At 35.7% G+C, this 18,686-nt stretch overlaps 2 protein-coding genes across 2 annotated transcripts; both read left to right on the plus strand.

Annotated features, from left to right (window-relative positions):
• The first annotated feature begins 5,864 nt into the window (after nt 1-5,864).
• LOC140689263 (olfactory receptor 6F1-like) lies at nt 5,865-6,788 on the plus strand. Its single transcript, XM_072949595.1, has one exon. The coding sequence runs from the start codon at nt 5,865-5,867 to the stop codon at nt 6,786-6,788; it is 924 nt and encodes a 307-aa protein (XP_072805696.1).
• A 9,055-nt stretch (nt 6,789-15,843) lies between these two features.
• LOC140690318 (olfactory receptor 13G1-like) lies at nt 15,844-16,770 on the plus strand. Its single transcript, XM_072952021.1, has one exon. The coding sequence runs from the start codon at nt 15,844-15,846 to the stop codon at nt 16,768-16,770; it is 927 nt and encodes a 308-aa protein (XP_072808122.1).
• Nucleotides 16,771-18,686: the final 1,916 nt, after the last annotated feature.

Raw genomic sequence — 18,686 nt, forward strand, 5'->3', positions numbered from 1 at the left:
AAACCAATGAACACAATAGAAGAGACCTATGGGATAATATAAAGCATGTCAACCTACACATAATTGGGGTCCCAGAAGGAGAAGGAAGAGCAAAGGGGACTGAAAAGGTATTTGAAGAAATCATAACTGAAAACTTCTGAAACCTAAAGAAGGAATCAGATATCCAAGTACAGGAGGCACAGGGGGTTCCAAACAAAAAGAACCCAAACAGACGCACACCAAGGCATACTATAATCAGGATGGCCAAGGTTAAGGATAAAGAAATGATTCTAAAGGCAACAAGAGAAAAACAAAGAGTTAGTTACAAAGGAACCCCCATCAGGCTTTCAGCTGATTTCTGTCTGCAAACACTGCAGGCCAGAAGGGAGTGGCAAGATATATTCAAAATCCTAAATGACTAGGATACTCTATCCAGCAAGGTTATCCTTTAGAATAGGAGAGATAAAGAATTTCACAGACAGGCAAAATTTAAAGAATTCAGCAATACTAAACCTATCCTAAAAGAAATATTGAAAGGTCTACTCTAAATAGAAAAGAACCAGGAAGCTGTAGAAATGAGAAAACCATAACTGGAAATATGATCATTACAAGGAGTTGCAAGAGAATAAACATGAAGATTTTTTCTAAGTGACATTAAAATCATAAAGCGTGAGAAAGGGGATCAAGAAAGTATAGTTTTTTTCTACCTTCTTTTTTCTTTTTTTTCCCTTTGTTCTTTTTAGAACATGTTTGAGCCTACATGACTACCAGTCTAAAGCAAATAGATAAAATAATGGGTTAACATATTTGAAAAACAGAGTAATGACAAATCAGAAGCATACAGTAGAGTCACAAAAACCAAAAAGAAATCAAAATAATACAAAAGAAAATTATCAAACCACAAAAAGAGAAAGAAAGAAACAAAGAAGAAATACCAAATCAACGGGAAAATAAAGTTCAAAATAACAATAAACATATATTTATCAGCAATTACTATAAATAGCAATGGACTAAATGCTCCAATCAAAGACACAGAGTGACAAATTGGATAGTAAAACAAAACCCTACAATATGCTGCCTATGAGAGACACACATTAAAGTGAAGGTCAGAGATAGATTTAAAGTGAGACGATGGAGAAATATATTTCACGCAAATGGAAATGTCAAAAAAGTGGGAATACCAATACTCATATCAGAGAAAATAGACTTGAAAACAAAGGCCATAAATAAAGATACAGAAAGACACTATAGAATGATCAAAGAAGCAATACAAGAACAAACAAAACCTGAAGTCAGCAGAAGGAAAGAAATAATAAAGATCAGGGAGGAAATAAATAAAATAGAGATTAAAGAATAGAAAAAAATCAATCAAGAAGAGAAATCAGAAGAGAAGTGGTAAAATTGTCACTATATGAAGATGACATGATAGTATGTAAGGAAAACCCTAAAAGTTTCACACAAAAACTACAAGAGCTGGTACAACAATTCAACAAGGCAGCAGGAAACAATATTAACATACAGAAGTCAGGAGCATTTCTTTATGCTAAAAGTGAAATATCAGAAAAAGAAAGTAAAGAAACAATCCCTTTTAAAATCACATCCAAAAATATTTAGGAATAAATCTGACCAAAGAGGTGAAAGATTTGAAATTGAAATGAAGGAGGGTTTTATAGGCACAAAGCAAGTCTCCATGTAAACAGTCAGTATCATATCTAGACTGTAAACAGGACCCAAAAGTTCTTTTCCTCAGAAGCATAAATTTAGCACCCATGAGGAATTTTGTGTCCAGAAACTTCTTATCTGAAGCTCTGGATCTTTACTGGAAAGTGAGATTGTCCATGTCAAAGTGAATTAAGTACTCCCAGAAAGGTGACATCGTTCATTCTTACCTATATAATTTAATATAGGAAAATCTTTGAAAACTTCATAAAGAGGAACCTTTCTCAGTCAGTAAGAGAACACTACTCATTCAAAGAAGGAAGATGTTATGATGCTCTATAAATACAACTTGTCCATGGGCAAAATTATTTTCAAGTGTATTTACAGCTGTTCTTTTTCTTTTCCTATCTTAGTGTGATGGACAACCAAGGACATTTTTAATTTTCTTATTCTGAGTTAATTTTTAATTTATAGTTACATCATGCTTTACATTACTTAATTCTTTTAATTTAAGATTATTTGTCTAATTGGACTCTGCTCGATTTGCTTTAAAATGTTTTCTACAAATTCTTTGAACTTATTGAATACGTGCATTTGCTAGGAGCTCTCAGCAAAACAAAAGATCCATATTAACACATTTAACACCTAAAGAAATATTTCTTTTCCATCCAGTAACTTTACTATTTAGTTTTTTAAATCAAATGATTGAAAAGAATCTGAAACCACCCATTTTTTTTTAATTGAAGGATAGTTCATTTACCATATGATGTTAGTTTCAGGTGTACAGCATAGTGATTCAGTATTTTTACAGATTATACTCCATTATAAGTTATGATAAGATAATGGCTATGATTCGGTGTAGTATACAATGTACCCTTGCTGCTAATCTATTTCATACATAGTAGTTTGTGTCTGTTAGTCCCATACCTCTAATTTGTCCCTCTCAGCTTTCTTTTCCCCTTTGGTAACCACAAATTTGTTTCCTATGTCTATGAGTCTGTTTCTGTTTTGCATATATGTTCATTTTTATTATTTTTTAGGTTCCACATATAAATGATATTACACCACCCATTTAGAAAGATCTAATAAAAGGTCATGTCTTCTTGAGGTGGCCCTAAGTACCCAAGAGAGAAAATTAATCTTACTGTCTCCCAGAAGATTTATGCACACGTAACTTAGTACTTAATAGCAAACTGTTTTCAGTATGGAGTTCACTGCACAGAAGAGTGAGGTGGAGAAAATGCAAAATGCCAAAATGAAAGCTGAATGTGACTAGGACAAGACAGAATCAGAGAGAGATTTAAAAATGAAATAGAAAAAGACTGAGGACAAGTTTAAAAGACTATGCAAGATTGAGTTAATCAAAAAGTAATGATTAAAAGAAAGAAGTATACCATAAAATAATAAGATAAAGAAGAAGAGAGGGGAATAGAGAGAATTACTGAAATCAAAATATAGTATTTTTAAATAAAAGAAAATTATGGAATAAAAAACTGGAAAGATCAAGTCAAAAGACAGTTTATAGGGTTTATGTTTATGGCAGGAAGAAATGCAACTGGGTAAGTGGACAAGGTTTTTCTGTATTCATTATGCTGTATCCAATGCTTTATTCAATTAGTGGGTAAATCCTTTATCACAGTTTATACTATGTGATAGACCCATAATGATTCAATCAACACCGCAACTATCCTTTGATTTAGAAACAGGATAAACGTATTTATTTTTATAAACTATTGCATGTTTGCATAAAAGATGTGTCTTACGTATGCAAAATCACTTTCAAAATGTAAGAAATTAAAATTACTTGTTAAATCTATCAGTAAATTGTTAAAAATGTAATCCTTCTTATAAAACAGATCAAAGTTACTTAATTTTTTAAAATCAAAAGTTGCTCATCTAAAGCTAGCAAATCAAAATATTACTTTCTCTCATTTTTTAAAACTCAATTCATCTGCATAAAGTCCCACACAGGCCATCTTAGAATTAATGCTACAAATACTCAAATCTAGAGCAACATATACAAGTTTTAAATTGTGGAGCATGATCATCACATACTTTAAGCAAAGATTATTAGTTTATGTTATCTGACAAATTCAGCAACACAACTGAAAGTAAAATCTGAAAATGCTATTTCATAATATGGTAATTGGGATTCTAGTCTCCAATTTCCAGTTATCACAAGTTGATTCTTAAATTTGGGAAATAGAAAATGATAAATACAATTATTTATTCACATTACATATACATTTTAAGATGCTATCATTTCATAATAAAAGATTTTAGAAATAACTTTGACCTATTTCTACTTTAGATTATTTCTTAAATTTCTTATAAAATTATTATTTCTCTTTGAATATAAATTATCATTTCTTTGAATCTTCCAATCAGATCCCTATTTTCAAAAAAAAGTCTTTGAAAGCAGCAGGTCCAAACTGCTGTAAACTGTGGAATCGAACCTCAAGAACTGATAGTCACAGCTCCAGTTTGGGCAGCTTGTCTAGTTTTTTTGTGTTTCAATTTTCTCATCGGTAGGACTAGTGAGATAACAATAAAACCAAAGTAACAGGATTTACAAAGATCCTGTGGGATAGCTGGCTAGTGGGCCCACCAAGTAAGCATTCACTATACGTGGGCTACTGTCAGCAATTATGAATTTACAATTACCTGGTGTTGCCTTGGTTATCTTTGAAAGGACAACTGAACAATACAAAAGACGTTAACAATGGCCATAGATACTTTGAACTAGAACACAATTGTTACCTATATTCATTGGCTGTGAGTGATAGAGATGTTGGAACATTATTAGCTTTAAGAAATTTGTGAAACCATTATTTAGCAATTATTAATTATTCCTAATGGACATTTTTTATTTGTCCTCTTTTTTTTTTTTTTTTTTTTTGCTCTGTCTTACCCTTCAATGTCTTACCCCTTAATAGCCTAGGTCCTTTACCACCCAACCATGCAAACCCTGGGTAAAATCATGTCTTCACCTTTTTCTTCCAATTCTTTATTTACAAAATTAGAAGGATGCTAGATCCTTGCTCCTCAGGATAGGATCTCCAACTGGTGATGCATTCTGGAAATCTGTGTGACATGCAGAATCACAGGCCCCACTGTAGATGAGATTTGCAATCTCTATTTTGACATCACCCTCAAGTGATGGATGTGCCCAATAGAACTTGAAATCACTGCTGTAAATTATCTTGAAGGCCCCTCCTGCCTTCAAACTCATTTATAAATGAGGTATACTCACCACATGGACACATTTACTGTGTAGCCCGTTTATAGTAGAAAAGTTTCTACTGACCTAAATACTTGACAGTCATAGCTTCCCAACTGATCTTCTAATGTACAGGCTCTGTTCTCAAAAGAGCCATTTAAAAATAAATTACAAAAATTTCAAAAATAACTAGTTTTAAAAAATGCTTGTCTGCTTTTAGCCTATTCTCAGGGCATTTGTTTCCAAATAAACATCAGGATACCCAAGATGCAAGAAGCAGTTGCTTTACGTGCATTGTTCAATATGGAAGTATTTTTTTTTGGTGCGAATAATGTGTCACATTAATAACTTTAAATATGAAATGAACAAGATCAGAGAATACAAAAAATTGGTTTTGAAATTATTTTTTAAATTCTTATAGTTTATTTCTGAACATTATATTTGAGGTCAGAGCATATACATTAAAAGATAATTCAGAAATGATAACTGTCAAATGTGAAAGTGACTAGAGCCTACACTCTGGAGGCTTATTTATGAATAAAGACAAAAATACATGATCTCTTTTAAGGACCATACAGAAAGTCTAGTTATAAAGTAGTGAATTGAATCAACATAAAATGGTCAGCTCTTTGTGTGTTTAGATGTAATCAATGACATGGCTAGAGCAGGAAATGATGGAGGTTAGAAAGGCTGGATTTGAATCTTGAATTTGATGTGTAAGCATGGATGCAATCTTTGCCAAACTGCTAAAATTATTTGCACAGAAGCCTCTTGAATTGTCGATTGTTTATAATAGCATGCCTCTCCATTGGATTAAATTAACTGATATTAATCATACACAGCTCCAAGCACAGAGCAGGCACCCAACAAATGTTGGGTTGTCAGTCTGCATTCAGTTAATGAAGCATTCTCATGAATGCATTTCTTCTTCTGGTTCTAGGACTGAGTGATTGCATCAGAGGCCTCACTGTGGGGTCTCTGTTTTCTGGTTTATCTCAGAACTTCAATGGGCACAGACAATGAAACTCCCCCAAGACTTTCTGCTGTTGGGTTTTCCTGGTCCCAGTTCCTTCAGTGTTCCCTTTTCATGCTTTTCCTGGTTATGTACATTCTCACAGTTGGTGGTAACATGGCTAACTTGCTGTTGGTGTGTACCTCCCACCAGCTACACACCCCCATGTACTTCTTTCTGAGTAATCTATCTTTCCTGGAGATTTGGTACACCACAGCTGCAGTCCCCAAAGCCCTGGCCATCCTCCTGGGAAGAAGCCAAACCATATCATTCACCAGCTGCCTTTTGCAGATGTACCTTGTTTTCTCACTGGGCTGCACAGAGTACTTCCTCCTGGCAGCCATGGCTTATGACCACTATCTGGCCATCTGTTACCCTCTCCACTACGGGGTCACCATGAATAGCCTCCTCTCAGTGCAGCTGGCCCTGGGCTCCTGGGTCTGTGGTTTCTTGGCCATTGCAGTGCCCACAGCCCTCATCAGCAGCCTGGCCTTCTGTGGCCCCCACACCATCAACCACTTCTTCTGTGACATTGCACCCTGGATTGCCCTGGCCTGTACCAGCACACGACCAGTGGAACTTGTGAGCTTTGTGATTGCTTCTGTGGTCATCCTGAGTTCCTGCCTTATCACCCTGGTCTCCTACATCTACATCATCAGTACCATCCTCAGGATTCCCTCAGCCAAGGGCAGAAGCAAAGCCTTCTCCACCTGCTCCTCACATCTCACTGTGGTGCTCATCTGGTATGGGTCCACAATCTTCCTTCACGTCCGCACCTCCATCAAAGAAGGCTTGGACCTCACCAAAGCTGTCCATGTCCTGAACACTGTGGTAACTCCAGTTCTAAACCCTTTCATCTACACTCTCCATAACAAAGAAGTAAGAGAAACTCTGCTGAAGAAATGCAAGGGAAAATAAACTGCCTTCAACCAAGCAGGCCTCTGAAAATTGCCTCCATATCTGTTCAGGGTTTCCACATAAGAATCTGGAAAAAGAGGGTAAATCTTTATTGATACTGGGAGAGAAAAATAAACCTAAGAAAAAAATTCAAACAAAACAAACAAAAAACATATACTTGCTCTGTTTTCTTATATATGGTAAGAATGACAGCTCTTTTTTATTTTTATTGTAATTTAGTTGATTTACAATATTGTGATTCTGTTGGAATGGGAGTTCTGGATGTAAACAAACTGGGCTTTTTTCTTTAAGAAAAAAAAATCTTTATATATTGACACATTCATCCTTGGCGTTGATTTATAAAATAATGTGCCCTAGGCAGTGAGTGTTTCGCTAAACAAGCTGTAAATTCTTGTCCCTTTTAAAGACTGTTTTGATAATGTAAATGAAAACTTTTGAGACGTATTTGTGAAATATCAGACATGGGAAATAGGAGAAGTTTAGATGAATAAAAGGATAACTTAAATCATAGTGTGCAATTATTAAAACACACCATTTTTTGGATAAGACTACAGTGAAATATATACACATAAAATGAGTAAGTATAATGTGCCACACTTGTTTAACAAGGATGGTGAACAAAGCATTCTAAAAAAGCAAGTGATGGAAAGTTAAAAGTAGATCAACAGGACTGCAGGAGGGTTTGGATAAAGCAATAAAAATTACTTTCATAACAATATGTTGGCCTCAGAAAAGGCTAATAGTAATGGATTCTGACTGTTAGCAAGTTATCAAGGGTAGACTGTCTCATGGCTTCAAATAAAAAGTGACTATAGAAAAAAGAATTATGATAGTTATTTGATTTTTCTCCAAATGACTCCATCCCTTTGAAAAGAAAGATACTTTCATTTTTAACCATTAACACAAGGATGAAATGTTTATTTCCCTCCCTTACCCTTTTCTCTCTGACTATAGGTCAGAAGCAGCCAAGGAGGACATAATCTGTCCTGGTCCATATTGGCTCACAAACATGCAATGCGGGCTGCTTCTCACAGGGGAAAAGCCTTTGGGCTGAGTAGCAGCGACCCATTAGGCCCCATTTGTTTGTAGAATTTGAAATCTCTCCTGGGCCCTCACTCAAAAATAAAGTAGGAGATGATAGAAAAAGAAGGTACCTGTCTGAAGGAAATAGGAGAAAATATTTCATTGTGAGAATAATGAGTGTTAATTTTCAAAAGGCATGTCTATGTTGAAGGTTTACTTCTTCTTAAGTCAGTATAATGAAACAATGTACATCTGATCTGCTCTCCTTCTTTATTTCCTGTGAGCATGAGTTTCAAATCCATGAAATTTCTAAGCTCTAAAACATCATGAAAGATCCCAAGGAAAGTTTTGGAGGTGACGAATATGTGCAGTACCTTGGTTTAAGTGTTGATATCCTGGTTATATGCATATGTCCAAAGAAATCAATATGTATATAGTAGACATGTGTATTTTTTGTGTATCAACTGTATTTCAAGAGAGCTAAAAAATAAATAAATAAAAGTAAATTCCTAAGGTTACTTTTTGGAAGTTTCTAAGAATCAAAACTTCAAATGAAAGTCAGATTGTCCTTTTCTAAGGAAAAAGTAGCATTCCTGCTTTGATGGGTGAGTCTCAGCTCTTAAAAAATTAAAATCGGGTGCTACTGTCAATCTCATTAAATGTTATCTTCAACATCTCATCAACCTCTGGTGCACACCTCATTATATCAAAACCAAGGGAATAGTGCTTAGCTTTTAAAGTGAATGAGTGAATGAGTCAGTTTACCATGATACTGTATCCAAGATTTAATGCTAAGTGAAGGAAATAATTGAGAATGAACAGAATATCTTCATTAACTGAGGTCTTTACTCTTATATTGATTTAAAAAATGGCACTCTGCTTGAGCATTATTTGCATGATGTATTGTCAAACAAATATACCTAATTACTGGCCATTTGATTTAGTTTTCTTTTTTTAATCAAGCTACAATTCGACTGAAAGAATACAGAAATGTAAGGGTTGAAAGGTTCTGAAAATTAGACTGTTTAAATGGGCTGTATATAGCGAAGTTATGTCAACTTTACCTGGATGTTTGGGAATAGAGACTATGTCTGGCCAGGAACATTTCCCCTATCTTGTACTTAATACAGAAGGCATATAAACCCAATCTTCAAGCAATATTAATAGGACATACTAAAAGAAATGAACAAAATTGCCTGAGTAGGCCATTAAAAAAAGGTTTTATTTACATCTTAGTCAGAAATCTTCCTAAACTAAAAAGCAAGTTGAGGATAATGTAGTTGAATGGATGGACGGATAAGTCTCTGATGTCATTTTTCCCCATCAGTTCCAAAACCTCCCCTATTTATCTCAAAAGGATTGTAATGCTGCGTTTATAATAAATGTTGAATAAGCATTTAGATCATTGCCTGGCATTTTAAGAAAACTGTTAAAATGGTCTAACCTTCACCCATGTACTTTTTCTCTAAGACAAACAAACAGAAGAACGACACCTACATGGCAAACGTGAAATTCTGTGTTTGAATTTCAGTGGACATTTCAAACTACGAGGATGCCCAGCAAATGGGGCAGATGCGATGTTATTCTGCTGCCAGTACAGCATTGACATGAGTTGCATGTGTGTATGATATGCATAAGCAACGCCTAAAGGAAGAACCGAACAGGTTTTCAAATGAGTCAGTTCAATTCGGAAAGAAATTTAGCTGAAGAGTTTGTTGCACTCACTAGTGGGAAACCAAATGTCATCTTGTAATTTATTTGCAGACCCCCTCTTCTTCACAAGTAATGGACTAAGTGAGCTTCTACAATCTTTGCTTTCACCTTTGTCTTTGCATACACTTCCTGCCACTCTTTCCTATTTATTTTCTACTGGGAGAGAGTGATCCTCAAGGCAGGTGTAACTGCTCCTATACCGATGTCCATCCATTTGTTCTCTGAATGTCCTTTAAGCATTCCCAGTAATGTCCCAGTAATGTCTCTCATTACTCACATTTCCTACTCTGTGAGGCTACTATCTTGGGATACCTTTGGTCTTAAAGAGAAATGATGACACAGAAAGGCCAAGTTATTTCTCACTGTAATTGGTAATCAGCACAGGGTGGTTTTACTTGTTCCTCTGAGATCCGTTGTAACCTAACTGCCAGAAACTCAGTCCAAAATGCTGTTCCCTGGACACCCTAGTTCTTGAGTCCGGAAATTTTTTTCAATATTAATCTTAGATATAATGGAAGCAACACCTAAGAAAATATAAAGGAAGACTTGATAGCAAACTGACAAACACAATTGGTTTTCTCTTCAGATTTTCTTTTTTTTAGTGATTTATCATAGGTCACTGTTTGAACATGGCAATACCCTGCAGAGAACTAGAGTGAGTATTTGTGGACACTCTGTCTCACTTTTAAAGTTACCAGGACATTATGAACTGGGTAGGGATATAGATGGACTAAGTAACCTTTTTAGTGCTTTCTTAGGCACAAGGCAAGAGAATATTTGTCCACAGATTAAAATTCAGTTCAAAACAGGGGATATTTATTTGATGATAAATGTACTTATACTGTTTGTCTGCCTTCTTGATTTTTTTTTCATATCAAATATACACAAATTTGAGTTTAGAACAATGTCAGCTAAATTTAGTTTAATATACTGTTAGGAATAGTTAACGTTTCAGAAATTGTTTTAGAATATCTCCCTTTTTCAATTAGCATCAGGTTTAATTAGCAAAATAGCTCAAAATGAGCTTTCAAAACTCCTCATTTTATCAGTGCTCTAAACTGCTTCAAACACCTCTAAGAATTACAGCCTATATAAGGATTTCAGTTAGTCATTCAACACACATATCCTACCCATTGATGGACTCTTGAATGAGAAAAGTGATCAGTTCAAATCTGAATTTGCAAAATTCTCCCTTCCCAAACTTGGAGAATTAAAATGCTTTGGGAATTTAGGTGTGGCTAAGAATCTCAGGAACGGGCATTTCATTGCCTTCAGTTGTCCTAGGGTAACAAATCATTTGCTTAACACTGAGGAGTTTCCCAAGACAGTAGACTTTTGGAGACAAAACAGCGCAGGCTAACCACGATGGTTGACACGCTCTCCTAAGCGCCACTGCCTTTTATCTTTTTACACTGCGTTTTCCTTCCCAGACACTCTGATCTCCCATTCTTGCCTCTCTTTGATCATATCAAAACCTTAGAAAACTGAGAAATAGCCTCTTTCACCCCTCTTCCAGTACTGTGAGGTACCAAAGACAATGCAGCATACTCCTTGAACAAAACTTGAACTAGAAACATATTTGATTTAACCTTGCCTCACAGAGTTGCCTAGAATGAAATTGTCTAACAGAAGCCATTCAGGACTGTGAGAGCACAGAATAAATTGCATCACTGGAGCCCCATAAAACACAGTGGCTACTGTATCCCGTCCCTAGCCACTTGCCTTACACACTGGAGACCTTTTAAAAGTGTGCCTGTGTTGTTCATGCTGGCAATGAAATTGAAACTATTTGAAAACAGTGGAGATTATGATAAGAATGATGATGCAGTCGCTGATGCAGGAGAATAAATGATGCTTTAGGAGTTGCATCAATAGGACACTGGCTCGTGGACAACATCATAAGTGAGTTTTGTTATTAGACTGACACAATTCTCATCTCCACATCACCAATGTCTGATGGGCGTGACAATGAACAGCTTATAAATTTTATCAGATTTCATCAACTACCTCATATGTAAAATAGGAACATTAATATTTTTTATTCTTAATTAATACTGTCCTTAGGATTTTAAAAAATGGTAAATGGCACATACATAAAACATCAGTATGAGCTGCTATTAAATATTCTGAGTTCTAGGCATCAGGAAACACGACATGACCTCAATTCTCACCCTCTAGGAAGAGGTTCCCATGGTTTATTTGGCAATAAGCCTACATTTTGCCAAATAACTAAAATTAACTTTTCTAAAGTTATCTTTGTATATAGTTTTATCTGTTATATACATTTATTTATTTTGGTAACTAGTTATTATCAATAAATCCTAATGTTAAGTTTAATTAAATTAAGATTGCTGTACAAATCAACTGTTGCTTGTAAACACAATGTCAGCTCATAATGGACAACATACTGTGTCCCTCTGAATTTATCTTTTATGTATGATGCCTTTAGGGTTATCTTTCTAATATTGGAGCACACCAAATACTACTTCCTCTCTCAGAAACATCCCCCTTCTCCCTTATTGCCTACTGAAACACAATTTTTTTTCTTAAAGTATGACTATCTGAATGTGTTAACTTATTATAACTCACATAACACACTAATACCTCTTTGCTCACAATTCAGTTTTGTCACCAGACCACATGCCATTTCCCAGGCATATTTTGTACATCATACCCCCTAAAGTTTTCAGCTTTAGTGTTTTTGCTTGTAATATTTTTGTTTCTTCTTTCTTTCCTTTCCCTTCACACTCCTCAAAAGCTGTTAACCTTTCAAAGACAATACCACATTCATACTTTCAGTTAGTCATTCAACAATCCTATCCAAGATCAAAATTAGTACATTATGTTAGTATTTTAAATTGTTCCATGTTTAATTATCACCCCATGATCTCAATGCATGTTAGTTTATTGTCTGTTGCTTGTTTTACCATTAACCTAAAGACAATTGAGAACATACATTACATTTCCTACACATTATAATTAAGTTAATAGCACTATGATTAATAAAGTGTGGAATTTTCTTTTATTGTCAACCCAATCTACTTATTCTTTTATTATAATATTCAATCATTTCAAACATATTTTTGTAATTCTTTTTCTTTTATTAAACATTAAAAACTGCCTCCCTATAAATAAAAATCCATATGTTAAAATTATGACTTTTTAAAATGAAATGAGTTTTGAAAGCTAAGTAATTATTATTACCTTTAATTGAAAGCTAAATATGGGCTGAGATTTAAGCTAATAATTTGCGTTTCTTATATAATCCTCAAAGCAACTCAATGAGTTTACCACTGTTACTATGCCCAACAAATGAGGATAGATCAAGACTTAGAGAATGTACATCAGAAATGAGAGACTACAGGCAGGAAGTGTCAGGGTCAAGATTTACAGCCAAAAAAAAATGTAAACCCTATATATTAACTATATATTAATTCTAACAAAATTTCACTATTTTTTTAACTTACAAAATTAAATTGATAGAAAATCTGAGTCAGATTCAATATAATAACTAAAGCAAAAGAGATAATTTCAGATTAGAAGAACAGAAAGGGACACAGTCGAGAGTCAAAGGATTTTAATTTATAAGCCCTGGAGAAATAGATTTTCCTGTTGATGTAAGTAGGCCCTCTTTTGCTAAATGCTGTGGGTTTGCAGGGGAAAAGTAATATCCAAGCCAGACCAATCTCACTTGCAGAATTTTGGTAGAAAAGATTGACCACTGTTTGGACACCCTGGATTGAAGACTGTATATATGTGTATATATATATATATGTGTGTATGTGTGTGCATTATACAGTCTTCAATACATATATGTATGTGTGTGTATATATGTAATACACACACACACACTCTGGGCCAATGGTGGACCTTCTGAACAAGGCTTTTACAGTCAACAGATACCCTCTTCTCCCAGTGAACTGTGTCATGTTCCCCTTTTGGGGTCTGACTTTCTCTACACATAGTAACCATCCCAACCCATGGAACCAGCACTGAGAACAGAGTCCAACCAATGCCATCACTCTTACAAAGGGGGTGGGACATTCCAAGAAGGATGAGAAAAGGAGTCTCTAGAATGCCCTCACCACCACTTTTGCTCTTAACTCAGAGGAAGTAGACCTTCCTTATTGCTTTGTAAACTTAGAATTTTTTAAAAGTTGGATTTGTGTCTTGGGATGGGATCTCACCCTCATACCCAGCTTCAGGGGAATTGATTAGTAACAATTTAGATAGATAGCATTATTTACATGGCTAAATAAGAGTTCTCCAGGGGAATACTGAAGTTTTGTTCTTTATCATGGAAAATTTAGTTTATATTTGAGCCCCTATTTTTGGCAGGTAAGATCGTGTAGGCTGAAAGATGTCATCGGCACATTCTGAGAAGCTTTAAACCAGACTTCTGATTCTAATGGGATGAATTAACTATGGCCTCAATATAATTTGAAAACATATTTAACATTCAGTAATTTAAAGATCAGTTAATATCATTTACTGCAATATATATTCAAAGATTCAAAAATATTTTAACTTAACTATCTCATCTGGTCTAAGTTATATCTCATTCAGAGCAAAACTCCCATGTTCTTTCAGATTTTTCCTATATCATTCAGATTTTGTGTATGTTTGCCATACTGAGGTTTGCTTTTCCTAAAAGTTTACAGAAGAGAGGTTAAGAGCAATTTCTTCAGAGTCAGGCAACCTAGGTTTGAATTCTGGCTTTTCCATGTATGAGATATGTAATTCTGGCTTCTGTTATTTTATATCTCAGTGCACTCTTTCTTTACAGTTATGAAAAGATGGTAATATTAAAATCCCAAAGTTGTTATGAGGACAAAATGCTATATTTTCAGAGAATCTAACACCAAGCCTGTTGCATATCATAGGTCCAAGTAATGGCAGGGATTACATACCTTCACTACGGGAATATATGAAATAAATCTAGCGACTTTCAAAGTGGGTTATAGATTAAACAAAACTTTTATTTATTTTTTCTTCCAGTCAGAACAGCTACACATAAATCAGGTAGTAGCTCAAATTTAGCAAATTATTAATTGCAGTTTCAGGGCATAAGGGATTAAATCAAACTGCATTTGACCTCAAAAATGATTTTTATTTATACCTTTGTTTAGGTATCTGAAATAGAATTTAATCTCTGAAAAGTCAAAGCACTCTGATAAAAAATAAAGTTCTGGAATACACTCACAGTTACTTTGAACACTTTTACTATATTTGCCAGTTCATAATAGTCCTGATGGCTATAATTCATATAAATAACTGATTATGCATTTAAAAAAACTATACAAATAAATAAGCAAAAAAATAAAACAACTGACAAAATGCTAGAGAAGTTTTGGGCAGGAATAAAATATAACAAGGGTTTCTGTTATGCACTTAGTGGCTGCTTTCAGGAAAAATGTTTCCAGTTGCCTCTTTCCTTGGGTATCCTCAAGAAACTTTCACTCTGTATAATATCTAGTATTTGTCCCAATTTATACCAGTTTTGGAGACAACAAATCTGAAGTTATGGGGTTAAATGGCCATTTTACTGTTATAATGAATTGGAGATGCAATCTTAGACCTTCTAGTTTTAAATCAAACCCTCTTACCATTTTATGACACCACAGAAAATCAGTTCTTCCACTTTAAAACCACACTTGTCAAACTGAAGAAACAAAATAGCAAGGCAGGCGTTTGACCAAATTACTTAATGCTTGAACCCAATAAATTAGCTATCGGTCCCAGGCGTATCTAGTCTCAGGTTAGTCTCTTAGGTTCTTTTTCTGCTGAAATGTTCCCACCATAATTATCCTTGTCCACTTCTATGGTTGCAGATATTCCTGCATATATATGTTTGTGGAAAGATGACATGTCATTAACAGAATTAATGAGATATGTAATTATTTATATTTCCATTGTGTGAGTGTGTGTATATATATGAATATAAATTATGCTCAGACAAGTTTTAACTCAAAATGACAGTATTGAAATATTCAGACATTTATTTTTTGAATCTCTTCCTTCTCAACCACTGGCTTTTGTTTAATGGAGTCATTGTTGCAAAAACATACATCAAAAAACTGTATTCATCTGGAGAACAGATATTGCCTGGAAGACAAAGCTCACTGAAAAATGAGAATCAATGAAAAAAGTCCTTCTACAAAATTTTTTCAAATCAATAATCAAACTACTGAATTCACACACACACACACACACACATACACACACACACACACACAATTTCCTAATAGCAGCACCCAGATAGCCTTGCTTTCCAGTTGTTTGCTGTCTGCAATGTCTGCCATTAAATCGCAAAAGCAAGATGAATGAGAGTGTTGTAACTGAGTTCGTGATCCTGGGCCTCACTCAAAACCCTGAACTCCAGCAAGTTCTCTTCATTGTCTTTCTTTTCATCTACCTTGTGGCTTTTCTTGGCAATGCGCTGATTGTCATTGCCATAATCTCCAACACCACCTTGCACACGCCCATGTACCTCCTCCTCCTGGCTCTGGCTGTCGTGGACGTCATCTGCACAAAAAGTGTAATACCAAAAATGCTTGAGACCATGCTCACCTCAAGAAAGACCATGTCATATGGAGGCTACATGTCCCAACTCTTCTTCTTCACATGGTCCCTGGGTGCCGAGATGGTTCTCTTCACCGCCATGGCCTATGACCGCTACGTGGCCATCTGCTTCCCTCTTCGCTACAGTGCTATTATGAACCATCAGATGTGCGCGGCCTTGTTCAGCACTGTCATGGTTATTGCTGTAACCAATTCCTGGGTGCACACATGTCTCATCCTGAGGCTGACCTTCTGTGGATCAAATACCATTGACCACTTCTTCTGTGAGATACCCCCGCTGCTGGCTTTGTCCTGCAGCCCCGTGAGAATCAATGAAGGGATGGTGTATGTTGCTGAGCTCACTCTGGCTGTGGGCGACTTCACCCTCACCTGCGTCTCCTACGGTTTCATCATCGTCGCCATTCTTCGCATTCGCACAACGGAAGGCAAGAGAAAAGCCTTCTCAACATGCTCATCCCACCTCATACTGGTGTCTCTTTTCTACTCCCCTGTCATCTACACCTATATTTGCCCTGCTTCCAGCTACACATTTGAAAGGGACAAGGTGGTAGCTGCGCTCTATGCCCTCATGATCCCCACACTAAACCCGATTGTGTACAGTTTCCGGAACAAGGACATGCAAGCAGGGATCAGGAAAGTATTTGCATCTCTGAAACGTGAGTAGTTTCAAGGGAGAAATGTGTTTACATTAGTAAATTAACTACATTAAAACCTATTAAATTATTGTTCACTGTGTCTTCAACTTATAATTTTGTATTACACAATATAAACATAACCCCTGATCATAGTCAGTTTTTTTGAGATTATAACTTTTAAGGCAAACTTCCTAACTACCACCAGTGGAATTGAAACTTGTATTACCGGAGCCTCAGTTCTGGCACTTTCTGTTTCTCAACCCCATTTTATTTCACCATTAAGTTTGTGATCCTAAATCTGCATGTATGATGTATTTGTTGATAGATACTACTAGTAACTGGCATACTATAAACACTTCCTGTCATCCTTCATGTATGTTAACTCCGAATTTGTTCAGGGATGCCAAGTGCCTTGTTTCCAAATTTGTCCTAATCCGTGTTTGCAGCTTGAGATGGTGCAATGCTGTAGCTGAAGCCAAAATGATGTATGCACATGCTTATAATCTATACTCTAGAATCATTTTCTGCACCATCTCAGCTTTTACTGATCTTTCATAGTTCCCTCAATCCCAAGTTTTCCTATTCCTTATTAGTCCAAGAACGTGTCACTCCTTGGTAAGTCATTTCCTTAAATCCTCATTTCTAAAATACACCCATTCTCTTATTACTTAACTATGTTGACTTATCATTCTACAGGTTTCTGAAATACTCTCTTTCATGATCACAGTAAATGTAGCATTTCTCTTATTCTTACCCTGGTCCTAGAATTCTCATTGTCTCCACAATTCCACACTTCTCATGTTAAACAATATTTGTAAAATAATGTAGGTACAGCGTCACATAAATAAATATCTATATCTATGTCTATATGTCAACATCTTTCTAAAAAATATATCTAGTGTTGACTTTACTAATATAATAGCCAGTTATTTTACCAGCAAATGTGAGTTTATTCAGGAATAGCCAGATGGATTGCAATTCAAGATATGCAAACTGTGGTGGACCACAGGCAAATTCAGAGAACAAGGGCGTTAAACCTGCTTTTATAGGGAAAAGGGGAAACTGGAAGTGCTGTGATAACCAGAATCCACTGGAAGAAGCCAAAAGTTCAAAGTATGCAGGTTTCTCATTGGTTGGGCTCCTGCAGTCTCTGATTGATTGAGCAATTGTTGGATGGAGAGCATTTATTCTTCCTGCTGCATTGACCAGAGGCAACAGTTTCCTATCAGAGATGTAGGTTTATGTCTCTGTTTGGTGTAATGGATGATGCTTGAAGTTTGAGAGCTTCCCTTACAGATCTATCTGAAGCCTAATTTTAACTGGGAACACTTGAATTCATTTCTCAATCCAGGCATACCTCTCAGATATTGTGGGTTTGCTTCCAGATCACCGCAATGAAAGAAATTCAGCATACAGCAAGTAACACATCTTTTTTTATATCCCAGTGCAAATAAAAGTTATGTTTACACTACACTATTGTCTACTAAGTGTGCAATAGAATTATGTCTAAAAAAAAGCAACATACATCTCTTATTTAAAACAGATTTGGTTGCTGAAAAACGCTAATCATCCTCTGAGACTTCAGCAAATCCTAATCTTTTTGCTGGTGGAGGGCCATGCCTTGACGCTGCTGGCTGCCTGATGCTAAGGGTGGTGTTTGCTGAAGGTTAGGATGGCTGCGGCAATTCCTTACAATAAGAAAACAATGAAGGTTGCTGTACGGATTGACTCTTTGGTTCATTAATGACTTCTCTGTAGCATGTCATGCTGTTTGGAAACATTTTAAACACAGCAGAATTTCTTTCAAAATTGGATTCAGTCCCTCAAAACCTGCCACTGAGTTATCAACTAAGTCCACGTAACATTTTAAATCCTTCATTGTGACTTCGACAGTCTTCAATGCGTCTTCGCCAGGAGCATATTCCACCTGGAGAAACCACTGTCT

This window comes from Vicugna pacos, chromosome 3 (genome assembly GCF_048564905.1).
Source record: "Vicugna pacos chromosome 3, VicPac4, whole genome shotgun sequence".
Lineage (NCBI taxonomy): Eukaryota > Metazoa > Chordata > Mammalia > Artiodactyla > Camelidae > Vicugna > Vicugna pacos.